Source organism: Balaenoptera borealis (genome assembly GCF_965194805.1).
Source record: "Balaenoptera borealis genome assembly, chromosome: 14".
Taxonomy (NCBI): domain Eukaryota; kingdom Metazoa; phylum Chordata; class Mammalia; order Artiodactyla; family Balaenopteridae; genus Balaenoptera; species Balaenoptera borealis.
Window position 1 is genome coordinate 44,679,612 of NC_138875.1, and position 27,612 is coordinate 44,707,223.

At 42.1% G+C, this 27,612-nt stretch overlaps 1 protein-coding gene across 6 annotated transcripts in view; it reads left to right on the forward strand.

The window, feature by feature from the left end:
• The first annotated feature begins 1,880 nt into the window (after positions 1-1,880).
• The window catches only part of B4GALT6 (beta-1,4-galactosyltransferase 6), a 67,251-nt gene continuing 41,519 nt past the window's right edge, over positions 1,881-27,612 (forward strand). For 2 of the 6 annotated variants that reach the window (XR_014234185.1, XM_082354384.1), the window contains exons 1-3: positions 1,881-2,015; positions 19,974-20,090; positions 27,103-27,216. Coding sequence is in view for 5 of the 6 variants with exons in the window: in XM_082354384.1 (XP_082210510.1) it covers positions 1,901-2,015; positions 19,974-20,090; positions 27,103-27,216 (346 nt within the window). In the remaining variant the exon portion in view is untranslated. Of the gene's footprint in view, positions 2,016-2,069; positions 6,204-19,973; positions 20,091-27,102; positions 27,217-27,612 lie in introns of those variants that run through there. The other 4 variants (XM_082354388.1, XM_082354386.1, XM_082354387.1 and 1 more) reach the window with 4 other exon arrangements.

Here is a 27,612-nt window from a genome sequence, read left to right on the forward strand (position 1 = left end):
TGCTAAGAAGGTACCATATTTGCTGGCAATCAGGTGGTGTTCAGTACCGCTGCATCTGGAAATACTGAGCAAATAATGGCAGTAGGGGACATCCAGCCACTTTCTACACGATTAGCTGCAAAAGAAACAACTGCAAACACACGTTGGAAAAATGCGATATAGCTAAGGACCAGCTAGTAGAAAAAAGTAGCTTTTGAACAAAGGGTAGACCACGATCTAGGAGGTGCATTAAAGCAATTTGCCCATTGAAGCTGGCTGGTGCTGCAGCGCTCAAGGGCCTATTGGCTGCACAGAAGTCTTTTCCGCCCCGTCTGAACGGATACAGCTAAAGTAGGGCTACCCAGTGCTCACCTTCAGATGGGAAGGCAAGTCCTATTATAGGAGATATACATAGATCCGTATCACATCCTGACAGTATGTTTCTATAGGAAGTGCGGGATGGGAGGTTCCATTAATCCAGTACTGGAAAACACCTCGTTCCCGGAGCGTGTATTTTGGGAGGAACGCACACCACACCACAGAAGCTTCCTCCTCGAGATACAGACACAGCATGTTTCATTATCGATCCCCAGAGTGGAACGTAACCGAGGCTCAAAATGCGTCCCTCAGCCCCCGGCAGCACTGGGAGCGCCGGGGTCCCCGCCCGGGCGGGGACTGCGGTGACGCAGGAGGCGCCCGAGGCACCGGTCCCGGCGCGGGGAGGAGGGGGCAGGTTGTTCGGCGCGGTGCGGCGCGGGCCAATCAGGAGGTGCGGTGTTTCGGACGAGGGGAGGGGAAGGGTGGGCTGGAGCCTCCAGGTTTCCTTGGGGCCGGCGCAGCGCCGCCTGCAGTTCCGAGCTAGCGCGTGGGGCCGCCGGGGGTCTCCGGTCCCGCCCGCGTGCCCAGTGTTTCTTCGCGGCTCCCCCGCCCTCGCAGGTCCGCCTCTTCTGCGACTCAGACGCGGCTCCGACGGCGTCTGGCCTCCCCGTCTTCGGACTCCTCGGCTCTGCCCGCCGCGCGAGTCGCCCCGCGGCTCTTCGCCTGGTGTCCGCGGGCCGTGCGGGGGCGGCGCCGGCGGGGGCGCCTCACCCCGGGCCGGCGGCGGTAATGCTGCTGCGGTTGCCGCCCTTGCGGCCGGGCGGACAGCTGGCGGAGGCAGGAACCGGAACCGGAGCGCCCTCGCCGCTGGCCGGGACACCGCCCTCGCCTGCGCTCGGCTCCCGCGGCCGCCGCGGGACGCCGGGGCCCGGCGCGGCATGAGGAGGAGGCTGCGCGCTGGCGAGCGCCCAGCTCCTCTGCCCCTAGGGCCCCCGCGGGCCCCGGCGCGTTGCGCGCGCCGGCGGCGGCCCCGGCGCCCACGCTAGCCCCGCGCAGGCACGAGACGCCGCGGCCCCGAGGAGGAGGCGGCGCAGGCCTGCCAAGCGCGGGCTGCCCGGACCCTGAGCGCAGGGGCTTCGCGACCTGGACCCCGGCGGGCGCGGGCAGCCGGAGCCGCGGGGGAGCCCGGCGTGCTGCAGTCGGCCGGCCCTCTCCGCAGGGGGGCCGGGGCGCGCAGCCCGCACCTCTCCCCACTTAAAGCCCCTCCTCCCGCCGCTACCTGGCGTATCGAACGCGGGTCCTCGCCCTTTCACGGCCTCCTCGGGTCATTTGGTTCCCGGGGCCCCCCCGCCCTGCGTCCCCTCCCCCTTTCCCGCGCGTCCTCCCACTCTTCCCCTCCCCCGGCTCCCCCGCCTCTCATTCATTCCGTCTGCTCCCTCCTCTCTCTTCCTTCCCGCTCTGGCCCCTCTATCCCTGATCCTCCCCGCGCGGACCCCGCTGCAGTCTCGGGGTTTTTAGCACATTCATGGAAGTTTAGGGCCTGGACGGTGCCCCCAAGTCCGCCTTGAGAGCGCAGCCCGAGCTGCCGGCCGGGAAGAGGAAAATGTCTGTGCTCAGGCGGATGATGCGGGTCTCCAATCGCTCCCTCCTCGCCTTCATCTTCTTCTTCTCCCTCTCCTCGTCTTGCCTCTACTTCATCTATGTGGCTCCGGGCATCGGTAAGCACCGAGACACACCCTCACTTCCCACGGTCACAGTGAAGGAAACGCAGCATGTTACTTACGGGATTTGGAAGCTGTTTAATAAACAGGGCCCCGGCAGAAAGCATTTTATTTGAAATGCGATTTCAGACCTGTCACATAAACTGCTTCGGGGCATGGCTTTGGCATGTGAGTTTTGTCAATGCACGTTTAAACAACTTAAAGACTGCGTTACATGGACAGAGCAAAATAAGGTGTGATGGCCCGAGATACCCTGGTCGCTTTCTTGAGTATTCATGACAGCTTTATCCATTTAATATTAAGTTTTTAAGCTTAAATTTAGTAATCGTAATTTTATTCAAACACTCTGAGCTATATTAACTGGTTGTAAAAATACGATGGAGAAATCCACAGTAGGGAATGTGATTGAGTTCAAGACTGTACTGTTCTAGTGTTCTAGGTCGCTTTTTTAGAATGGGGTCAATGAACATTTGTGCCACACTTCAGGAATTTTTAGGCGATGAGTTGTCTAGTAAAAACAATGCTCCATTATTTAGTGTGCTTGGGTCTGCTTTTCAAGGGTAGGTAGCCTCTGCTACCTGTTAGGATGAATTCTGAGATAAAATGATTGAATTAACAATTATGCAAGATAGTTTACAATTTGAACCTATTTACCATTTTTTCTTTTGGTTTCTAGTCCAGAATACACTTTTGTATAATCGGCTTGAATTAGCCTCTTTAGTAAACATCCTGGTTTCTCAGCCCCTCTGGTTGAAAAGGTGCCAGTATGGCATTCTCATGACCGAAAAATCTGAACTTCATATGGATATTAAAACATTGTATTTCCAGAACTTTTCTGAGTTCTTCCGGGTTATTATGTATTTAATGTTAAATTAGTTAGTAACATTGTGTATCTCCTATCATTTCTTCTTAGACATTAGTAGTTTTTTGAACCAGTACCATTTCTGCCCTGAGTGAGCTAAAAATGTATGTATGGCCTCTTACAGAGTGAAAACACCTGCAGAATTTTAAGATGGAATTATTATCAGGGCATTGTCTCACATGGTAGTAGATTATTGCAGTGGATTGCAGGGGGGAGGGAAGAAACAGACCTCACCAAACCTCATCAAGACTGTTGTGTTTCCTAAAAATTATGTGACTTTTCTTGATTAAATTTTCAGGTTCAAGTAAGACGTATAAGCTCAGAATGATGCTTGAGAAGGCATAAATTGTCGAAACCTTGATATCCCAAAATAGAAGTTTGGGGTTAAAGTTTGAAAAAAATATGAATATTTTAACATATTATTTTCTTTTAATGCAGTTTTTTTCTTTGGGCTAAATTGGATACCTCTTGAAGCCTGTAGTAGAAATGACAGTGATAGCTCAGTGGATTTGAGAGTAGTTAGCCAAAATATTCAGCAAGCTTTTTCTTAAAATTCTCTGCCATTTTGGAAGTCTTATCAATTAACTTCTCATTCTATAGCAATTTTTACTTTCTCATGTAACTCTTTAAAGGTTGGACATCTTTGGGGGATGTTATTTTATCAGATATTTTAACTTTGAGAGATTCTGGAGAAGTTTTTTTTGCACTTAGATAACAATTTTCTTACTTTCTTGGTATTTTGAGTAACATTAAAATTACGTTACTCTAAAAGCTAACCAAAGGAAATCAGAATTCCAGCTTTCACTTGATAGCCATTTTTTGTTATTGCATTAGTATATTATCTATAGATTCTTAAAGTTCAATTGATGTGAGATAGTAATATATCTTTCTTATTTCTATACTTAATGTTTGCCATAGAACAATCACTGACATGGCATAAAAATTTTGGCAGTTGTCTTCTAGGCAATTAGGTTGACATGATTTAAACTACTCTGTTCTTTTGGGTCTTCTAATTTATAACTTAAAAAAATTGATTGAAGCCAGTAAGAAGAATGAAAACCAAAACTTGTGAAGTGTTAACAATTTGTTAAACTGAATCTGTTTCTCAAACTAGCATTATTTAGCAGCAAAAAAACCTCCTTACTTACCTTTTAATTATTGAGAAGCAGTTTTCCAAAACTCAAATCTTTGCTTGAAAGCTTGAATTTTGTCATTGGTAACACATACTGTCAGTTTTTCTTGAAGCGTCAGGCTCATTTTGCTCTTTTTTGGGGAAATGTAGGTCAAATACAGAAGTCTAAATGACCATAGTTTTTCAGTTGTACCTTTAAGTAAAAATGATGTTCTGTGAAAAAAATGTGGCTAGTTCAGCTCACAATGCAATGATCTGTTGCACAATTTGATTTTCAAGACAACCACAGTACTTTGGTATGCTGCAGAAATGCCTTATGCATACTTCTCATTTCATCACAGATTTCTTTTTTTTCTTTTTTAAATTAATTTTTATTGGAGTATAGTTGATTTACAATGTTGTTTTACTTCTTAGTTATACATATACATTTATCCACTCTTTTTTAGATTCTTTTCCCATATAGGTCATTACAGAGTACTGAGTAGAGTTCCCTGTGCTGTACAGTAGGCTTTTATTATCTGTTTTATATATATTAGTGTGTATGTGTCCATCCCAGTCTCCCAGTTTATCCCTCCCCCTGCTTCCCGCTTGGTAACCATAAGTTTTGTTTTCTACCTCTGCATCACAGATTTCTTATGAATGAGACATACCCCAAACTAATTAGGTTCTTTTAACTAGTTTACATGAGATATATATAGAATCTTTGTGAAATAATTCATATTTCAGCCTGAATTACATCTTGGGGCAGAATTTTCTTATGACTAAAATACATGTTGTGTAAGAGAGCATTTTTTAGCTGATCTTAAATAAATGTTTTAAATCTCTTCTGTTAAAAAATCCATATTGATCCTATCCACATCAACCTGTTTAGTAGACATCGATTGTATTTTCCTGCGTTTTTTGCCCAGAGACCTATTTTTGTCGTGTGTCTTCCCCCAGGCAATCAGTCCTATCATTTTAGTTACTCGTTAGTCTCCTTCCTCAGTGTTCTCCTCTCCCTCTCTTCCTTCTGAGAAGATAGTACCACACAGTTGTAGACAGCAGAATATGTTTAGTTTCCAATGTTTTCTCATGTGGCTCAACAACTTTTTGACTCTTTGGATTTTAATCTGCAATGAATTCCAGCAAACTCAAAGCTCATTATTTTAAGAATAATTTGAAACACTTTCCTTGAAATTTCTAATTCATGCAAGAAACACAGGAACTTTCTTTATATTAGGAACTTTAGTACTAAGGGAAATTGGTCTGCAGACCACCCTCCACCCTGGAAATCCATGGACACATTGCTCTAGCCCACCCAGTAGAGGCTGGTGCACTGAATTTTTTCTCATTCTCTTTCTACTTTTGTGCATGATTGCAAAAAGGTGAGTGCAGTCTTCCCCTAAGGTCTTGCCTTGGCTGAATTGAAAATGGAGTTCCATTTAGTGTGAAACTGTTTTCAGTATAACACAACATAGTCATTTACCTGCTGTTGTATCAAAGGAGTAGGTGAACTGACTTACAGATTCATTCGGCAGACAGGAATAGAGCACCTCAGATAGGCTGGACATTGTTTGAGGAAAATAGATGACCAAGACAGAGTTCCTTCCCTCATACGATGGGATGAGCGCCGTGAAGGGGCTGCATCAGGTCCTCAGAAGGCATGCCGTGGGGAGTGAGGGCTGGTTAAGGGTTTCCAGAGGAGGTGATGGATAGGATTTATCTGGACTGAGCAAAGGGGCTCTAGTCAGAGGGAACAGCATGAGCAAAGGTGGGTTCCAGAAAATAGGACTATTTCCATCTGGCTACCATCGAGGGCATGGGTTGGTAGATGGGCCAGATTGGGAAGAGTCTCGGGTCTCCCCTGCCCAGCCTCGTGTTCTGGCACTTGGGGTCCCTGAACTTCCTGGCCGAGAGAAACTGGCCTTGGTTCACACAGCTTTATTAAAGCTGTCTGTGGTTAAGAGAGAAGTTGATGAGCCTTTAATCAGCGGGGCAGTACTGTGGGGGAGATTGCACAGCTCCCCTGGCAGTGGGAGATTTCACTGTCCATTTGACTGACCCACGGTCCTGACCTTTGCTAGACTTGCTCTCAGGCTGTTTTATTCTTTGCGTAGAGGTGGAGTCCGGTTGGGCCACTTTGGCGTGAATTCCTGTGGGCCCGTTGAGGAATCACCTGGCCATGTGCTTTGCTTTTTTGGGCCTCAAGGAGGTTGGTGCCCTGCTGGGTCAGGTGGAGCTGGGGATGGGCGGGCAGGGCGTGGGGGTGAGTTGTGGGAGCGAGTGGCTTGGTAGGTCCTTGCTCAAAGTCCCCCCGACGTTCTGGCTGGGTTTCTCTCAGTTTGCTCAGAGCGTAGCTTGTTAGTTGCCTGCATCTTTCTTATTGCAGCCCTTTAGCCTCCTGGCTGGGTGAGTCTGGCTGTGCTCTTCTGAGCTGTTACAGTTTGCTTTGTGTTTCAAAGGTCCTTCTGGTTTCTTTCCTCGCCAAGTTCTCTGGTCACCATGGCTCTTTTGGGGGGTTCTTTTGGTTTGGGCCACCGTGTCGGGTATTTCTTTTTTCTGGGCCTCTCTTACTGGTCAGGCTTCCCATGCTAATATTTTTGTCTTGTGAGTAGCAGGAAACATCAGAAGTTTTGAAAAGGGGGATGCTGGAATCCTTTGTTTCAGAGCAATTCTTCTGCATGGAGTGTGGGTTACAGAGGGCAGAGCCAGTGGCTGGGAGACCAGGTGGGAAGTTTTTTCAGTAGCTCAGGTGATAGAAGATTCGAACCTGATCAAGGTTGTAGTTGGATCAGGGCAGAGTGGAGAGGATGTGAATAGTGGGATTGAAGGAAAGGGAGAAGCTTGAAGACAATGCTTGTATTCTGGCTTAGACAACCAGGCTGTGGGTCGTAGGGACTATAGAAAGGCAAGTGCCTTGAGGGGGCGATTTTGGTTTTAGAGATACAGAGTTGGGATGCTTATAGGATACCCAGGAAGAACTTGTCAGTAGGTAGGCAGATGGACATAAGGGCTTAGAGCCCAGGAGAAATGTCTGACTGGAGAGAGATTTGGGTGTCTTTGGCATATAGGTGAATGATACATGTCTATTTTTCCCCTGACACACCTGAGTTAATAAAACTAACTTGTGCAAGCAGAAGTGACTCACTAAGTTAGTTACTCTTAAATGTGGAATGGTAGGGGTTAAATTGGAATATGAAGGAAGCCCAAGTGCAGTTTGAAGGGTTTCCCATGAGGCTCTGTTCCCTTTTTCACTCCCCAGCCCTAAATGGGAAGCAGTGTGATTGACACTGTGGAAAGTTTAGACGGCTACCCAAGGAGAGCTGGTGGAGGCTGAAGACAAGGTAGCCACAGATGAAATCCATCAGCCTAGGGCAAGTGGAGAAATAGGAATAGGAAAATGAAGGGAGAGAGAGAGATCATGAAAGTGAAGAGAGACCTTCGCAAAAATAAGTAAATAAATAAAACTGATGATCAGCAAAACAAGCATTGCCGTGGGATATATAGTTCAGTGGGGTAAAGTCTGGAAGGAGAATCATGGATTTGGTAAGTAGGAGCTCTGTGACAGCCACTACAAGAGCTGTTTCTGTGGTGTCATAGGGCACCAGCCAGATTGCCCAGCCTTGGATTGGACTGCCTTGGGTTGGATTGTTAATCAGAGGTCAGATGAAAGTGGATCGAAGGAGCCTTATAAGATGGGAAGACCTGAGCTTATGTGGATGCTTAGGGAGTGAGGGCACGGTTTGAAGATTTGAGGAAGGGAACAAATGACAACGTATGATCTAGGAAGACTTAATTCATTTACTTATTCATACATGTTTGTCTGTCTGTGGTTCTGCACTGAGCAGGAGCCGCATGGTCCCTGCCCTCGTAGAGCTCATAGCCGGTGGGAAATTCGCATAGTTGCAGAGCAACTATTCTGGAAAATAGTGTGGAGTGCAGTTTGCTATGGGGCACCAGATGGGTGGATGGGGGCACTGGATGAGTGGATGGGGGCACTAGACTAGGCGTCAGGGAGAAGAGGGAGGTTAAGCTGAGGCCAGAAGCTTAAGTTAGGTGATTAAAGGGTGGGTCTGGGGAAAAGTACTTCAGGTAGGAATGGGATATTTGAAGGCTAAGAGATGAGAGAGAAATGGAAAGTTTAACAAAAAAGAAAAAGGGTAGGGGGCTAAAGCATAGAAATTAGAGAGGAGTGTGGGCCGAAGCCAGAGAGAGAAATACGGGTCCGGTCATAGAGAACCTTGTAAGCTGGGTTTGAGAACTTGGACTTCAGCCTGCGGACAATGTCAGACCACTGAGCTTAAATTTTAAGTAGGAGAGTGACATGATCCGGTTTGCATTTTAGAAGTACTTAGGCTGTACTGGTGTGGATGGATTAAAGTCAGCAATTCTGGAATCAGGGAGACCAGGTAGAGGGAGTGGGATCAAGTGTATGGGTAGATTAATTTTGGAGATGGGAGAGGAGATAAAGACGTTCATGATAGCAAAAATTAGATGCATGTGGAGAGGGAGGTTGAGGACATGCATATCTAATAAGGTGGGTGACTGAGCTCTTAGAGTGAGCGGCTCTGTTTTACGTGAACAAATGTTAGTGTAAACTGTTTCCTAGACTAGGTTAAGAGATTTGGTTTCTACCTTGGCGCATACTAGAGGCTTAGTGAAGAGTTGTTGAGTGACTGTTTCCGATTAAATCACTTCTCTTGGTATGGCAGCTCCAGTTCGTTCTCTTCCCTGCCCACTCATCAGTACCATTCTAGTGTTGGATGTTAGACCCCTTGAAGAATGTGGAGGGGCTGGCAGGGGATGAGGAAGAGTGGAGAAAATGCCAGGATCGGTCAGTGTATTAGTTATCTATTACTTTGTAACAAATTACTTCCAAACTTAGGGGCTTAAACCAACAAACATGTATTATCACATAGTTTCTGTGGCCAGGAATCTGGACACTGTTTGGCTGGATGCCTCTGGTTCAAGGTCTCTTACTCGGCTACAGAGTGCAGGTCAGGGCTGTGGTTGGAGGCTCCACTGGGGGAGGATCCGCTTCCAAGTTCACCCACATGCATCTGGGCAGGATTCTGTTCCCTGAGGGTTGTTGGACTGAGGACTTTGGTTCTTCGCAGGTTATTGGCTGGAGGCCTCACTCAGTTCCTTGCCCTGGCGCCTCTCCATTGGGCAGCTCCCAGCCCCATCGCTTTCGCCATATTTTCTTTGTCAGAAAAGAGTCTCTAGGTCCAGTGCACACTCAAGGGGCAGGGGAGACTTCTCAGAGACTGCTTACTGCCGTCAGGTTGCCATTCTTTTATTTTTATTATTTTATTCTCTGGTTGCCATTCTTAAGCATATATGTTAACTTAGCTATATTGTTTCAGCATGAGTGAATCTAAATCCTATGACCTTGTGGGAAATTAGGTATTTTTGAAGGGGATATTGATTCATTGAAATCTGACAATGCTAAATACCATTCTCCATGTTACTATTTTATAAGTAAATTTGACGTCTGTTAAACAACGTGGCAGAATGAGGTAGTGACGCATTTATTCTGCAGCATTGTTTATCATTACTGCTTTTTAATGTTTATTAAGGGTAAAAATAGCCGTGTCTGTGGATACCTTAAAAAGAGAAATGCCTAATCTAGGTTTGTCTGGGTTTTAAATACTATTTGGAATTTGGTTGGGAACAGAATGCATTTTCCTCTCGGGGCAGTGTTACATGTATAGAGGGTGAGTAATTTCCTTACCCATCTTGTGACCAGCCTGTTTATCACAGGATGTACTGTGAAGCTTCTCGGGACACATACGCTTGTGCACATGGCGTTAGGCTCTGGTGGTTGCAGCTGTGGCTAAGCCTCTCCCCAACGGAGCCCCTCTGTCTGAGGGCCCCGGGCCATGGGAACTTTGGACACAGAGGCCTTGGCTCTGGAGCCAGAGCTGTGTGCAGAGGAGCCCCAGGAGCAAGATCCCAGAGGTCTGCTCTTGGAGCTCCACACCCCCTGCCCCATGCTAGGAGAAAGGCCTTGTTGTAAAGAAAGAGAAGGAAAGGCTCCTAAAGGTCACCACTTGCCCAGAGTCTCACGCATTGTTGTTAGAAGAACTGAAGTGGATGATTTTTGGAAAAGCTGAACTGTGCCCCTTGGGATTTCTGTGCCTGAGTTGCCCTGGAACATTGAAGATTTGGGGGACATATGACCTCTGTCTTCTTCAGCTTTAAGGAATACCCCATAGAGAAGAGAGGAAACTCTTCTGGATAGTGTGAGAGCAGTGAGCGTAATTACGGGGCAGGTTTTCCGCTCTTTGTAAAGAAGCCAAACCAGACCATTCTAACTGAGCTGTAAACAACGTAATAAACGGCCTGATAAGCGTTCCTTTCATTGCCTGTTCTCCAGCCGAGAGTAGATGACCACTTGTTAAGGCTGGAGAAGGTGCTTTGCTTGGGGGACTGGACAGGCTTCTCACAGCCCCTTGCACTTGTTTTCTCGGTGCTGTGTTCATCTCTGCAGCCCTCTCGCTGTTCCCACTTCTACCCACCTGCCTTTGTGACTCCTTTTCCCTTTCAAGCCTGCCCCTCATGTTTGTCTTAACCTGAGTGAAAATGTGGAGGTGGTGAGAAGGAGGTGCGTTGTGGAGAGATTTTTCTAGAACTTGGATTTCCTAGGTCCTATTTGGGAGTTCTGGCGAATGGAGAGCCCCTCCGGCTTTGTGTGTTTACAGTTTTCTCCTTCCGGTCCATTTTCCTGGCCGCCTTAGACCATGCTGGCTCTTGTCGCCACTGCTTGGACTGCACTTTTTTTTTTTTACCAGTTTAATCAGAGCAGCCTGCCCCCAGCTCTTTCCCCATTGTCTTCTCTTTTTTTCTCCTTTTCCGTCTGAATCTCTTTCTTTTTCTTTTTTTGATTCCCAGAGGCTCCAGTGATTGAATATTTATAAAGTCTTTTCTTTCCACTTCTGCCTTTTGTCAGGATAATAACAAAGAGAATAATATATGAGTAATATTGTGATTCGAGTTGAAGATTGGGTCCATTGAAGGTTAAAAGGTTTTCTGAGGATACCTACAGTGCTATGGAAAATTGTTTACTCTAGTTATTACTAGGTACTGTTACTCATGTCTTGGGCCCACTGGAGAGTTTCAGGTAGCACCCCAATTTTATTTCTCTCTAGCATGTATATCCTATACTGGGCCGAGTTAATTTGTTCTGTTTCATGGGCATACTTGTTTTCCGTCATAGCAGAACTTGACAGAGTTCAGTTTAAACTACAGCAAAAACCCTCCTCAGTTAAAATAGGAAAGATAGCTTAAAGGATGTTTGTCAGTTTTATTTTTGGCTATGCGGCACAGCAAAACGTTTAGGAAAACATAACTTAGTGATTTTAAATCTCAAATTTGTAATTATTTGTTTTCATGATTAACTTTCTCGAGTTAGTAAAAGTCTTTGGCTCTACGAGGTCTTTGTGTTGTATGTTCGTTAGGGATGAGAAACATAGATTCTTTGTTGTCTGAATGAATTGTTCATAAATTAGAAAGCTATATAAAAGAGGATGTATTTGGTATAAGTTAAACTAATTATGAAAGGAAGCTTCTACTTTTTTGCTTGTTAACAAATGTTAATGATATTTAGAGAATGGTTTTTCAATTTTCAAACATGAAGGTGCTTAAGCCTTACCTAAGGCAACCCAGGTCTTATCACCAGAGATTCTGATTGTGATCCTGGTTGATTTTTAATTAATACTTCAGGTAGTTCTGGACCCTGGGAACTTATTTCTTTTCTTTCTTTTCTTTTTAAATTTATTTATCTTATTTATTTTGTTTTTGGCTGCATTGGGTCTTCATTGCTGCACGCGGACTTTCTCTAGTTGTAGTGAACGGGCGCTACTCTTCCTTGCGGTGCACGGGCTTCTCGTTGCAGTGGCGTCTCTTGTTGTGGAGCATGGGTTCTAGGCGCATGGGCTTCAGTAGTTGTGGCACGTGGGCTCAGTAGTTGTGGCTCACAGGCTCTAGAGCACAGGCTCAGTAGTTGTGGTGCACCGACTTAGTTGCTCTGCGGCATGTGGGATCTTCCTGGACCAGGGCTCGAACCCGTGTCCCCTGCATTGGCAGGTGGATTCTTAAACACTGTGCCACCAGGGAAGCCCCTGGGAACTTATTTCTGACAAACACCCCAAATGGTTGGGAAATAATTTAGTGCTAAATAGTTTTACTTTTTAGACCGGTTATCTCATATCATTTGATCTTTCATAGAACTAATCTTACCTGTTAAAAAATAGATTAATTTGTTTATAGCATCATGTTTTACTGGAGACAGAAATGGCTATCGCGGGGAAGAATTTTTTTCCTCCAGAATGGAAATGGGCAGAATGGACAGACAGGTTGTTTAAGACAACCAGGATCATGTGTTTCTTTATGAGTCTGCACTGACTATGTGATTGAGTTATAGGTTGATCCTAAATTTGTTATTTAGTATTTTTAATTATTAGAAAGATACACTGTAATTCACTTAACAAGGGCAGTAAAAGTTATTAAAGCACGTGGCCTTACATGTTAGCCAATGGAAGTAATTTCAAAACAAAAGACTTATAAAAGTCTTTATAATATTTTCATAGCTAAGCAGCTCTGTGAGGTTTGTTACTATACCATGATATCTTAATTGAAATATTATCTCTTTATTTTTAAATATTTGGAGCTTGCTAGTGTTAATAATTCTTTACTGAAATCATGTTATATATGTTGCCTTCTTGGTAATTAAGTTAACGGCTTAGATATTATGACTTCTAATAATAGTGCAATTTCCAGTTTGACTTGGAGGAAGAGAACTTGGACTTCATTTTCATTTGAATCAAGAGACCAATGGTAGGGACTTCCCTGGCAGTCCAGTGGGTAAGACTCTGCACTCCCAACGCAGGGGGCCTGGGTTCGATCCCTGGTCGGGGAGCTAGATCCTGAATGCCACAACTAAGAAGTCTGCATGCAGTGACTAAAAGATCCTGCGTGCTGCAGCTAAGACCCAGCGCAGCCAAAAAATAAAATAAAATAAATAAATAAAAATAAATCTTTAGAAAGAGACCAATGGTAGAGAATGAGAAGATGCCTTGTTTTTTGATTTGAACATATGCTCTAGCTTTGGAAATCTTTGAAATTCATTTCCCATGCTGTGTCCCCTTTCTCCTGCCTGTTATACTTACTTTCATGATTAAGTAAATTGAAATTATGAAAGGTATTTTAATTGTGAAAACACAGGGAAATTGGGGATGGTTGTAAAACATAGTTCAAATAGGTCTCCCTTTTATTTTTTCTCAAGATAGCATTCTTAAGTGGGTAGAGGTTCATTTCGCATTCACTTTAAATGTATTCTGAAATCATTCATTTTCAGCAGATTTATAATGTTTCCAGGATGTGTTTATTTACGGTTTCATCTTTTAGTCTGTAATTTCATTAGGTAAGTTTCCTTACTGATTAGATTAAAAATGTAATTGTCTGCATTTTTCCTTCCCTGATTCCCTCATTTCCTCCTGATTCTACTTTTCTCTAATGTGGTTTATAGCTCAACTCTTCAGGCTCCTGTCACGCTTTAAAGAGGCTCTGTGTTTAAGTGAATAACAGTGAATTAACAAATGACGGTGCTGAGAGCTATCGTGTGTTAGATCATGTGTTCAGAGTCTAGTTTTTGAATTTTCAGCTGTGTTTAAACTAGGCTGAACTGATGATTTGGTTGTTGTAATTCCGATGTTTTAGGCAGTTTATTCTTTTTCAGGATTTTGGTTTTTACAGAGGAACCCTCATGGCTTCTTAGTTTCTGGTACTGCTTGGCAGTTGTTAGTTATTCAACAAATATTTATTGAATAAACACATCTCTACCCTGAACGTCTTTAATAAGACTGTTGTAAAAGTCAAATTTTATTCAAAAATATTTAACTTTGATCAGTATTCAAACACAAGTAATACCCTCAAGGAACTTAAAACTGTTGAACTGCAGAGTGGAAGTGGTAAAAGTACCTGTTGGAAAGAATTTTTTGTTAATTTTTGGTGTCTACATCAGCAAAGCTTGAGCTGTTGGCTAAGATCTGAAATAGATCTGTACTGTATGTGATCATTGTATTCATTATTGCTTGATAAAGTGGATTCTGACCACAGAATTCTTTCATTCTATTTATTAGTCAGCCTGTGACTTACTGGAAAGATAGGGAGGAGGATATTATAGGCTAGTAATTATTTGCTCTGCAGATTTTCTTGAGCCCATACCTGACTTTGAATTATTATCACCATGGTAAGATACTCTGTTTAAATAGTGCTTTGACATAAAGGGAGTCATTTGTTTTACAGCCTGGCACAGCCTAGAAGTCTGTTTTTTTTGTTTTTAACTCAAGCAATACTTTGGTCCTAGGCAAAGTGTGAACTATATTTCACATGTCGTGTGGCCTCATCCGGGGGTTTACAGCATTATTATTAGAGATAATATATTTAGCTTTTACAAACTTGCATGAGTAATGTCTGGAAACTTGTTGCACAAGGGGCTAGATGTGGAAAGAAAAACACAAGCATGTGAAATAGATTATTGTTAGTTCTTAGAAATTCAGAGAATACCTGATTCAGGTATCTGTGGTTACTGTCAAGGGATGTCTATATGCAGTGTTTTGCCTTTTTCCATATTGTTTATTTCCTTACATGTTCTGTAGATTATATGGGAAACTGTTTTCTCTCCTGTGACTTTGAACTACCCCTCTGACTTCCTCCTCGCATTAGTTGAAATCTGTTTATCCCTCCTATTGTCACTTCCCTCATAACTTTTTACATTGAAGATTTTTCTTTTTCTTAGCCCCTCTCTCTCCTCTAGGACTTTGAGCCATTGCTTCTTCCAAATAGCTGCCCCTCAGATTCATTCAGACCAGTGCTTGAATCTTGATTTTTAAAAATTCCAGCTGTGTAACTTCTGAGTTTGTTTTCTGATCTCATAATGGGGAAAGTTGTACCTGTATCCTGGGGTGGTGTATTCGTTTCCTAGGGCTACCGTACACATTACCACACTCTGAGTGGCTTAAAGCAGAAATTTATCACCTCACAGTTCAGTTGGCCGGAAATTTGAAATCAAGGAGTTGGCAGGGCTGTGCGCCCTCTGGAGGCTCTAGGGGAGAATCCTTCCTTGTCTCCAGCTTTGGGTGCCTGTTGGCATTCCTTGGCTTCCTAGGCTGGTGGCCAGATCACTCCAATCTCTGCCTCCATCCTCACATTGCTTTCTCGTGTGTGTGTGTGTGTGTGTGTGTGTGTGTGTGTGTAAAAATCTCCCTCTGCCTTTCTCTTGTATGTGCACTTGCCGTTGGATTTAGGGCCAACCCAGATAATCCAGGGTGATCTCCTCATCTCGAGATCCTTAACTTAATTACCTCTGCAAAGACTCCTTTTCCAAATAAGATAACATTGACAGGTTCTGGGAATTAGGATGTGCACGCATCTTTTGGGGGCCTCCATTCAACCTGCTACATAAGAATTAAATGTAATTATGTGTGTGTTTAAGTATATGTATATATGGCATTTAGCTCAGTGCCTGAGGAATGTAGTTACTCAGTCAATGTTAATTCATTTCCCTTCCCTTTAGAAATCTATGCTCTCCAACATTCTGTCCCCCGGGATGCTTTCAGCAGTTATGCTCAATTCAGAGCGCTCCTGCTCCACTTTGCCGCCACTGACATCCTGTGGTGACCATCAGGAAGTCTGCTCCTCGTCTTTCATCTTTCCTTGCTTGGCCATGCCTGGGTGTCCTCATGTCTGTGCTGTGCTCTCTCTCCCGACCCCAGTCTTTCTAACCTTCCACATCTGGCACTTTCTCACCTTCATTAATGTTACTTCTCATCTTCACAATGAGCTCTAGTCCCCTCATCTCCTTTCTGTTTTTTCACCCCATTTTTCCATTTGGACCTTTACAACTTATTTTCCATTGCTGCCAACACTGTTCAAGTTGGATCGCTTATCCCTGTATATCCTTTGCAGCTGTGCACCTCAGAGCCTCTGCTTATACTGTCCCATCGATGGAAATGTTCTTCTCCCTCCTTCCTCCACCTTCTCTCAGTGCCTTCGCTTTAAATTTCATCTTTCCTCCTTCCACTCAGGCCACAGTCATGCTGAGGTCCCTCCTGTTACAAGAAAACTTCCCTTGACCTTGCTCTCACTTACCTGTTCTAAAACTGGACTGCTTCCACTTTATCCACTCAACTCCTTACTAGTTTCCTTTTGTTTCCATTATTTGGGTGAAACTGCTCTCTTGAAGGTTGACCATGATCTAATAGCATTTTTAAAGGCTAACTGGGATGGCGGTAAAGAGCTGGGTTGCTGGAGCTGACTGCAGGGGGTGAATTCTAGCTCCACTACTTGCCAATAACTGTGTGACCTTGAGCAAGTCCCTTAACTCCATGCTTCAATTTCCTTATCTGTAAGCTGGGAATATTAGTACCTACCTTATAGGGTTGCTTGTAAGGGTTGAATAGATTAGTTTATGTAGAGAACTTCTAAGGATGCCCAGTAGAGTATGCACTAGGTATTAGTTTTTTTTATTTTTTAAGCTATTGTGTTTTAGTCTTTCTTGTTAGCCTCTGTGGTGACATTTGACATGGTTGACCGTTCCCTTTTCTTTTGTCCAGTGACTTCTTCACCATGTTCAAGCTCAGATTAATTCATCTCGGGGGTCTTTTATCTTTGTGTCTCCTATTTGTGGTCTGAGCTTCACCTTCTTATCTCCTTTCTAGATAACTTTTCCTGTGGTAATTCACCACCATGGTTCCTACTTTTACTTTTGTGTGAGTGTCTCCCCAAGTTGTATTTGTACCTTGTCTTTCTTAGCTCCAGCGCCGCGTTTATAGCTGCGTGTGAGAATGACTAACCAACACAGTCTCCCTCACAATCAGCTCTGTAGTTGACTTCCTTTTGTTAAAGGACCTGGAGATTGTGGCGATTAGAAGCATGGATGTCGGGATCAGAGGGAAGTTGTATTTGAGTCCTTCAGTACTCAGGAAGCCTTTCCAGATCACTGCAGACTGCACCGTCTCCTTGGCTTGAATACATAGCGTGCTTTCAATGAGCGAAGCTGCGTGTGGAAAGAGGTAGAGAGACACAGCTTTATGGCAAATGTACTCCTTAGTTTTATTAAGTTGAGAATGAGGCACGTTCATAAATCTTTCCTCACAAACCCAGGGTAGGATACCTGGAAGCTGTTGTAAACTGTTGATTTTTGAAGTTTTTTTTCCTTAAGTTGTAGCTTTTCCCCCGTGGAAAACAGACTAGGTAAAGAAGTTAAATTTATGTCTCACAATGCAGAGGCAAATAGCAAATGAACTAAATTAGAGAACATGGCATCATTTTTAATTAACCAGTGGTAGTTTTTAGTGTGTTTCTGAGTTGTCTTGAGACCAAAGGGCAAGGATGGGAAAGATTTCCCTATTTGTTTTCTGAAATGTAGTCTCTTGTAAGTTGGAATAGAAATTTTAGACAAGGATTTCCTGGCTTGCCAATAAGATATTATATTTTATAGTCATGATAATTAGCAGGCAAGTATAGTTATTTGACTGTGGGTTACTGTACTTTTATGATGTTTGGTAATCAGACAGTCTGGACCATTCAGTGCTGGTTTCTTGTGCCTTGAAACACTGACACATGGCCTTCCTCCTGTTAACAATGCCTCTGTTTAAACACAGCTTCATTCCTTAATGGGTTTTGATCTTTAGGGACTAAACCCGTGAGGACTATTAACCTAAGGAATGTAACTCAATTAGCTGTGAATGATTTAAAATAAACTAATAGATTTCCATTTGGAGAGCTTGGTGTCTCACTTTCCTTTATTTTTTCTCCATCCATCTAATGAATAGTAAATGCAGTCTTTTGGTAAATGATTCACCTTTGTCACAGGTGCCATCAGTAATACATTTTCTTAACAGTTTTGTTACCTGATATTTTGAAAGTTTTTAGGAAAATTTGACTTTGATTATCCTTTTCTATACTGGATATTTTCCTTGTTTCTTAAATTTGACTTGGTTTCAAGATTCAAACCATTTTCTTTATAAGAGTAGATGTGTTAATTAAAAGTAAAAGCTATATAGTTTTTAAAAGTTCTGTTTCCAGGACAGACAGTGAGGCACATGTGTTCTCACCTAGTATATCCTTGCTTAGGCCAGTACTGTTTCTTCCAAGTCTGGGAATCAGTACTGGTCTTGGCTTAATAACCCTTGGCTCAGTCCTGCTTCTCCATGACAGGTCTTTTTTTTTTTTTTTTTCAGTTTGGTGCATAACAAATGTTTAGGATATTTACACCACTGATAACAGATTTCCTGTATAACTTTAGGATTAAATGATCCGAGAGATTGTAAATCAGTTGGCATTCATAATCTACTTCATTTTTTTCCCCCTGCATCATTTCACTTGAACTTGAGATCTTGGTTTAGGTAGAGTTGCTAATGTTACTTTGGCTTTTCTTGAACATTTTCCCACATTTTTGGTTGGCTGTTCTCTTTGTTTTCATTCTTCACTTGTCTTGTTTGTCTTTTAAAGTCCATTAGAAAGCAAAAATGTAATAAAAACTTGTGGGGCTTGTAACCCTGGTATAATAAATTCAAGCCTAAACGAGTTAAATCTAATTATAGGACTGCTTTCTAGAGAGGATGTGGACAGTCTCCTAAATATGATTGAGGTAAAGCTTATGTGAAACCTGGATTTCTGTTTCTCTCTGTTTTATGGCTTAAAGGTGAGAGAGTGTTAATTCACTCTGCTTCTCTGCTCTCGTTATCTATTTTCTGTTCATTTGTACTTAGAGCAAGTTCAAATTTCAAAAAAATGGGAAAGGAGGTAGCAAACGTTTTGCTCATCTCTCTGTACCATGTCGAAGAAGCAGAACTGCGCCCAGAAAATGAGTCGGCATTTTTGATTTTTTCATTCGGCATTCATTTTTCGAGAGTGTCATTACTGTGTTGGGAGACAAGCTTATCTTAAAATTGAAAGAGCCATTAACTGAGCCTTGCAGTTTCTTGGTTTTGCTATGAAAATGAGCTTCCTCCTCTTGTCTGAATGGAGTTTATGATTTTTAGCTTCATGCTTGGAGAAGTTAGAGTAGAAGGGCCTTTAGAGAAACCTAGTGCAGTACTGCCAGTTTTAGGTGAGGAAACTGAGATCCAGTGAGCTGCCCATGGTAGCAGAATCACCAAAAAAGAAAAGGTCTTTTGACTTGACTTCTGTGCCTGAGGAGGCTTGCCATCTCAAAAGTCAGGGATTTTTGTAATCTTTGTCAAATTACCAGTTTCTCCCAAAGGAGGAGATTAGAAATTATTTTTGAAGCACTTACTCTGGAGAATTAAATTAACAGCTTGAAAATGCCGCATTGATTTTGATTTTATCTGCTTTTACAGTCCTGGTAGGTAGATTTGTGATTGAAAGGGAGTGTAAAAGTTCAGGTATTTAAGAGAAATTACCAAAAGTGATATTGATTCTAGATCATTTTACACTATGCCCCACCAACGCCTTGAGAATTTGCAAGATCCATACCCATCCTAGATATGGTGATTTATGATATATTTATGATTCAAGAAGGAATCCTCACCTTTGTGGAGTCTTTGGTTTGAGGGAATTAATATAGAATTAGAGAAAGTGAATTTTAGGAGTATGTGGTTGAATACTTATAAAAAAAATGCCTCTTCGAAATTTCTAAGTATATTTTATAGTAGAAAATCATTTATGGATAAAGGAATTAGGATATTTCAGTTTGTTCATTTAGTCTCATTCTGTTTGATGGATGGATGTTACTACTTTAATTTTTTCATTTTATTGTGTTTTTAAAAGAGTTTGTTTTTGTAAGTTTTTGATAATGGGAAATAGTCATTTTATATTTCTGTTTTCCCTTTGGACGTACTAATTGAGTCAGTTTGGGTCTATTGGGCAGTTCCTCAATTCTGAATATTATTTTTAAAAATTTTAAAAAAGCTTATTGAGTCATGACATTCTCTCTTTTTTTTTTCTTTTATAGCCAACACATATCTCTTTATGGTACAAGCTCGAGGAATAATGTTGAGAGAGAATGTAAAAACAATAGGACATATGATCAGGCTGTACACAAATAAAAACACTACACTCAATGGTACAGGTAAGACTGCGTCCTTTTTAATTTTGCTTTGCTTCCACTTCTTACCCTTAGAGTCATAAATCAGTAAACCAAATCTCTTCAGCTCTGGTTCTGCCTCCAAGTAACTTCCTGTTAAAGATGAAGGTCTCCTACTAAGTGCACTGGGAGGGTCTTTCACTGCTTGAGTTGGGACTGTCATGTATTCTAGGATATATAAAGGTATGATCACCAAGGTGATGAGGGTTTTGTATAAAGATACTTAAGTTAATTCTTGCAAACATAACTTAAACAAAATATGAAACACAGCTTGTACTTTTGCAATTTCCCTACTGTGTTGAAAAGAAATTAACCACAAAGAGAGTAATTTATTCATCTTAGCCATACTGCCATCTTCTTTATGCCCATTCTAATTCCTAAGATGGTTTTCCAGCTATGTCTAGAAAATACTTGTTTTTAGTTATAGAAGAGTCTTAATAATTGTATGGCCTTTTTAGGGGCTAATGGTGAGAAATCATATAAAATTGGAAATCAATAGCTGCTCTTGTCTTTTTAAAATATAATCTGGAAGAAGAATCCCCATCAGAATCACATGAGGTTAAAACCTATGTAATAGACCAAACTAATGATTTAATGATGTAAATAGATTCAACTTCTGTGGGAGGAGGCTTAGTGCTCCTCTCTGGCAGTGTTTTCCACATTGTCTTCCTGAAGTAGAATTGGGTGTTATTTTAAAGGGTTCAGTGGCTGATTATCAGTTGTTGCATCCACTGTATTCTCATTTTAAACAGTTAAAATGAAAGACTTATGTCAACAGTTCTTCCTTCACTGTGCCACTGTAAATCACACATACATATCCCCACACCCTAATAGGAAGTCCCTATCTCCCAACCATAGGTATATTTTCTTAAAATGGGTGTTAAGATGGGTAATACTTTTAGACCCTTCTAAAAATTCAAGACTGTGACATATTGATTCTTAATCTAATGTCACACATGCTTCTGCAAAATCTGTCCTAGGCATTTGCCTAATTTGTGTTATGATGCCGCCAATCAAACACTCTTAATTTTCTTCTTCCTTTTAACTTTAAAGAAATTTCCTTTAGAAAAACTGTCTCATCTGAGCTGATATTTTAATAGTACGGTAAAAGTCTCATGAACTGGTCTTCTGCATTAATTGGTCTTCTGAACAGTAGGTCAATTTTAGGAGAAGTTTAAACATTTTAAAAGCTTTGCTAGGACTTGTCCTGGTTGAATAAGTTGATGTGAAGGTATTCATTAAAAGTTCATTCAGCTGAAGTATTAAGCATCTTTAAGTTACTGTATTTGTATAAGTGAGTGCTAATAAAATCTGTGCCTAATCAGGTTCTTTTCCTGGAGTATGAATAAGTTATATGTGTGAATGTTGCGTTTTTGATTAGGAGAACTGGTTACTTGGGCAAGACAGCCCTGCCCTCAACCCCACTGCAGCATCCCACAGCTGAAAAAAAGGAAATCCTCTCTTCCCCTCACCAAGTCATAGTTTCAGTGAAGATCGAACAACCAGTGCATCCTTTGATGAAAGTTTGCTTTTTATGAACCTTTGGAAGTTTTTCACATGGTTCCTTTACTGATGGTGCAACTCTTCTCAGGAGACCGTCGGTTATTGTATCAGTTAGGAATTAGGTTTGGTTGTAAGAGAAACCTGCCTGCAGTGGTTTAAACCCATGAGGCTTCTTGTACAAAAGAAGTCTGGATGGAGGACTGTTTCTGTTGTGGAGAAAGTCTTCACATGCTTTCCCACTTCTGCTCTGTCATGTAGCTTCACAGGCTAAGATAGCTGTGGGTCTCCAGTCTCTATGTTTGCCCTTGGGTCATTAGAAGGAGCGATGGAAGGGAGGGAAGAAGAAGAAATAGAGTGCCCCCTTTGTAAGGACCCTTCCCGGAAGTCCCACGTAGTAGTTCCACTTACGTCTCATTAGCCAGAACTTAGTTGTAAGGGCACCTGGGAATGATAGTCTTTGAGCTGGGCTCCCTGCTGCCCTGAATGAAATTGTGGTTCTGTTACCGAGGAAGAGAGGGAAAATGGAGTTTGAATAGGCAACTGTGAGGTTCTGCCGTGTTCATTTATCTTGAGTAGTTAGTGTAGGTATACTTAGCTAGATATTAGAGATACAAGATGAAGAAAAACATCCTCCTGAAACTGTGCCTTTAAACAGCATAGTCTTTCTTCCACGTTGTCGCATTACCTTTTTTTAGGGAAAATAATCTTGGAACTTTAGAACTAGAAGGACCATTAGAGATCACCTACTTCAACCCCGTTATTATACAGCTGGGAAAACTGAGGGCCCAGACGAAGTGATTGACCCACGGCTGCACAGCTAGGAACTAGTCAGCCAGGACTAGAGCTTGTCTTTCAGACTTCTGATGATCTCTGGTTTAGGGGTCAGAAGACTCTGGGTCTAGTACTTGTTCTTACACCAGCTAGCTATTGTATATTTAAAAGATTCAGCAAGCTCTTTATGACCCGCTTTTTCATCTACCCTGTTTCCTAGAATTATTAGAATAAAATGAAGATCTGGCATTTAGCATTCATTGTAGAAGGCAAATAGTACTATTCAAAAATAAAGGATTCCTACCAAAAGAAAAAAAAAATCCTCCCTTTACGTGGAGATCTCTAGGTTTCTGAGAGAGATGGAAATGTAAATAGCTACTTATAATGCAGTGATTTATTTCTGCACAGACTTGTACAGATGAAATCTGCCAAAAAGGAGATAATGGACACTAAGGTTTACAAAGAGCTAATTGAGCTCCAGGGGAGAGTTGATGAACATGTATTGACTCATTTAAAATTTATCACTTGGACTTCCCTGGCAGTCCAGTGGTTGAGACTCTGTACTTCCAGTGCAGGGGGCGTGAGTTCGATCCCTTGTCGGGGAACTAGGATCCCAGATGCCACTTGGCACGGCCAAAAAAAAAAAGAAAACTATCACTTAGATTAGATCTTAAAAATTCTCATCACAAGAAAAAAAACTAACCATGTGAAATGATGGATGTTAATTAGCCTTGTGGTAATCATTTCACAATATATACATGTATCAAATCATTATGTTGTACACCTTAAACTAATACAGTGTTATATGCCAATGAAAATAGTTTGCAAAAACATAATATTTAACACTTAGTGGCAAATTGTGATATTTCTAAGTACATTTGATTCCCAAAAGGAGTTTTTAACCCTGTGCCTGAACGTTCTGAAGCACCAAGTGTAAAGAGATGTATGTAAAATTTTTGTAAAGAAACCGTGTTCTTTTATAATCAAATGGTGCCTTGCCTTGTAGCCCATGGAGTCAGTCAAATTAAGAAAACAAAATGTATTCAGTGAGCAGTTACCAAAACAGATGACAAGGGTCACGCAGTGTTAGAGCTGGTAGGTTTGTTAGAAATAACCCAGCACACTTCCTCATTTGGTGGATGCGTGGTCGGAGGCCGTCAGACATCGCCAGACTGACACGACAGGCTAGCAGTAAATAGACTGGAACGCTCATTGAGTTTCTATTACCTGCTTTAAGCCGCCTTTTGCAGGGAAACCAAAGCCCTGGAGAGGTCTCCTTTGGTCCTCTTCTCCTAAGGTCCAGTGAGAGCTGAAGAGGGGACTTGTCCAGCAGTTTTCATTCTGTGTTTCCTTTTCGTTTGGTGTGGCTCTGGAAGGAAGAAGGCAGGGGCCAGGTCTCACTGTGTTTTCATCCATTCTCTAGATGAAATAATGTCTACATTTTACAGCAGTTGTGGTGGATCAGCCTTCAGTGAATCTGTCATGCATCACCTTTTAAAACTCCTGATTTTGAAAGCAGTGGGTTATACTCCATGGGCCTCACCACTTATGTAGGAATAATGATTTTGTGGGTTTATTACATCAGAGTCTCCAAAAGTTTAAATCATTGTTGGCTATATTATCAGTTGTGAAGTGTTTATTTGCAGTAAGTTTCTACTATGTTATAGGTCCTTTATTAGATGCTAGAAATCAAAGGCAATTTGATTTCAATTAAAAGAGGTTTACAGACTAATGGCAAGGGGGTGGATAGCCTTATATACAAAATACTTTGGGATGACGTAACTACCACGGGACACAGTACTCAAGGGATACAGATGTTTTTATTAGTCTGGCAATAAGTTGAGATCCTATGATCATTTGTAATGATGTAGCCAGGAATAACATGTTTAGCTCCAAAACTTTGTATTTAAAGGGCATGAATATACTGATACTGCATGTCTTTAAGTTTTGTTTTGTTTTGTTTTTTTAACATTAGTTCTTTGAAAACTGATGAAAGTGATCCATGGGTTCTTTTGTAAAAAAAAATTCAATCATTTTAGCATGAGAATAAAAAGTGAAACAGTCCTCCAGCCCTCCTGTTGCCATGAGACTCCCCAAAGGGAGCTGCTGTTAACAGTTTGTGTTGCAGAGATGTCTGGAGAGCTTAAAATCTCTGTGAGTTAGGTGTGGATTTATAGAGTCGTAGTGTGTGGCTAAGAGAAGGGGCCCAAGCTTTAATGACAAGAATTAATAAATTATGTACAGTAAGAAAATACGCTTATTTAAATTTAACTACGTGACATTAAGAAATTAGGAATGCGTGAGTGTTAATGTTTATCTTCTTCAGGATTATATGAAAATGAGCACACACACTGCCTTTGGAACACATAAAGGCAGTGCACTCCCAGGGACAAGCTTATCTATCTTCTATTTTCAGCTCCTGCAAATGCATTGTGTAGAGTAGATGCTTGGCTAACATAGTGGGAATCCCCATAAAAGCAGAACTTTTTTTTTTTTTTTTACTATAACTTGAAATTTGATATATATCTAGATATATATTTTTAAAGGGATTTTGAAAAAAGAACCAGAACTTTATTGGACTTCCTTACACTTATTTTATGTTTAGTATCTTTAAATCTTTCAGATAACTATGGGTGAGATACAGAGTATGGGCTCCTAGAGGGGTTTCCGTGGTCTTAGTCCGTCCCTGTGTGTCTTGGCATACAAAACAGCTAATGTCCACTGAATCCCTCCCCCTCCTTTGTCTTAGAGGATTTTCCTTATCAAAGGCTTTGCAGGGCTCCTCTGTCGAAAGGCATTGGGGAGGATTCTGTTACTGGGGCGTTCTCACTTGGTGGAATAGGCCTTAGCCATTGTACCATCATTGGTTCCTATTTATCATGTTGGGGTTTTCTGGTAACACACTTACCTTAAAGCCTTACTGATGCCTTTCCAAATTCATAAGGTGTTTCCACTTATTCATAAGGGGTTCCGCTCTGCAAGGCCCCTTCCAGAAGGTGGGCCTGAAGGTAGGGTGTTGTCTCTTTGCTCCAAAGTGCCATCCTGGCTCCCAGGCTGCATCCCCATCTACTGTATATTTTTTTTTTTTAAAGAATTTCTTCAGTTTACTTTATTATTTATTTATTTGTTTGTCACACCACGTGGCTTGCAGGATCTTAGTTCCCCGACCAGGGACTGAACCCAGGCCCTTCGCAGTGGAAGTGCGCAGACCTAGCCACTGGACTGCTAGGGAATTCCTGTCATCTATTGTATTTTGATGATGAGTGAATATTTATGTTAGGCCAAGCCGTGGACGGGAGGTGTTTAGTTTTCTTTGACTCTTCTCACATGCTTCATATTCGATTTCCAGGATTCTGCGGTGAGAGGGTTTAGCTCTTACAGTTCAGTAAGGCTGTGATTTTGACCTTCAGCCTTTTGCTTGCTGGTCTCTGGCTGACAGGCCTCTCTTTTAAGTCATATGCCCGTTCTCCCCTTTTCTAACTCTGCATGCAGGCCAGTTCTGATAGGAATACCTCTCTTATCAGAGCAGATTACTGAAGACTGAAAGTCTTCACATTTTCCTAAAGTGTCTACTAGAACTTCATTTCCTGTGGGTACAGGGTTTGTGATCCAGAAGACAGACGGTAGTTTAATCAGCGGTTTCCATTTCTCATCTCTTACTCACCACATGTTGGTCTCATTCTCTCAGACCAGCTTCCTCTTACATAGCAGGAAGCTGGCAGGTCATGGTTCCCAGATTTGCATCTCAGAACTTTGTTCCAGAAAGGGACTGAAATGTGAGCTCCTTGGTTCCAAGTTTAAAATTCCCAAGGCTCTGACTGTTCCAGGTTGAGTCAGGGGCTTATTTCTAAAGCGGTCACTCATAGCTGAAGTTCCTGAATATGCATATGGGCTAGGGATTGTTCTGAGCACTTTGTACACTTGTCTTTCTGAAATCTGAAAACGACAGCGTGAGGTAGGCGCAGATGAGAAACTTTGTTCCCTTGCTTTGTACCACAAAGCTAGTGCGTGTTGGGGCAGGATTTGAACTCAGCACTTGACTTTGGCGCTCTAAACCGTACCCTCGGTGTTCCATAATTTGCTGACTCTAAAGATAAAGGACCTAATGTAATAACAGCTCCAGGGCTCTCCAGAAACTGCAGCCCACGGGTTGGGAATGACTAATTTCAGGATTTTAAATGGGCTGTATTACAAAAGTCAGTTGAGTGGGTAAATCGCAGTTTCTCAAGTGTGAGGTGGTGAGAAAACATTACTCCCACCCTCTGCTCTGTGGAGGTGGAAGCAGTGTGCTGTAGCTCTGTGGCTGTCCAGAACACCTTGGGCTGCTTGATACTGGCGAGGATCCCCTGGTGTACTTTCACTACCTCTTTCGAAGTGGCTCAGCTGGGGGAAGGGTGGGAGCACCTGTTCTCTTACAGTCGCAAATGGGCCTGCTCTGTGTGTACGCACGGATCAGGTCTTGCCGCTCCGCAAACTTGCCCCAGGTTCCCCCTGGGGAAATCATGCTGAGAGGTCCCGTCTGGCAGCGGTGAAGGGTGAATGGGAGAGTAGTCACGGCAGCTGTATTTTGCTTTTCTCTAGTTCTTTATAGATAATTGCCTTTAAGTACTGCTGCAGATTGCAGATTGTAGTCTTTACGCACTGACGGTGACACATTTCATACCAGGAGCAAAGAAAGCAAAAGGCAATTTTTTGGTTGTAACTTTTCTCTCTCTCTCTTAAGATTATCCTGAAGGCAATAATTCAAGTGATTATCTTGTTCAAGCAACAACGTATCTTCCGGGAAACTTCACATATTCGCCATACCTCCCCTGCCCAGAAAAGCTGCCTTACATGCGTAAGTTTCATCTACTTTTGACTTAACTATTTGCTTGTATTATAATAAAATAAAATCGCATAGTTTGAGCACATCACCCTCAGGCCATTATTGGGGGTGCTCATATTCATATCACGTAGCATGTTATTTGACTTGTTTTTGAGCGGGGTGGAAAGCAGTTTTTTGGGAGGGGGAGGAGGATTGAAAAGCTAAAGAGAAAGCTTATGCCTTACCAGGAAGTAACCTCACCTCTATTGTGAGTTTGATGTGTATTCTTAAAATTATCCTTAAAATGATTTTAACATTATCTTTTACATAGATAGGAAATTAGAACGTTTCAAAGGTTTTAAGAAATTATATAAATGATTTTAAAATTACATTTCATTCTGTAACTTGCTTTCTTAATTATTTTCTGAG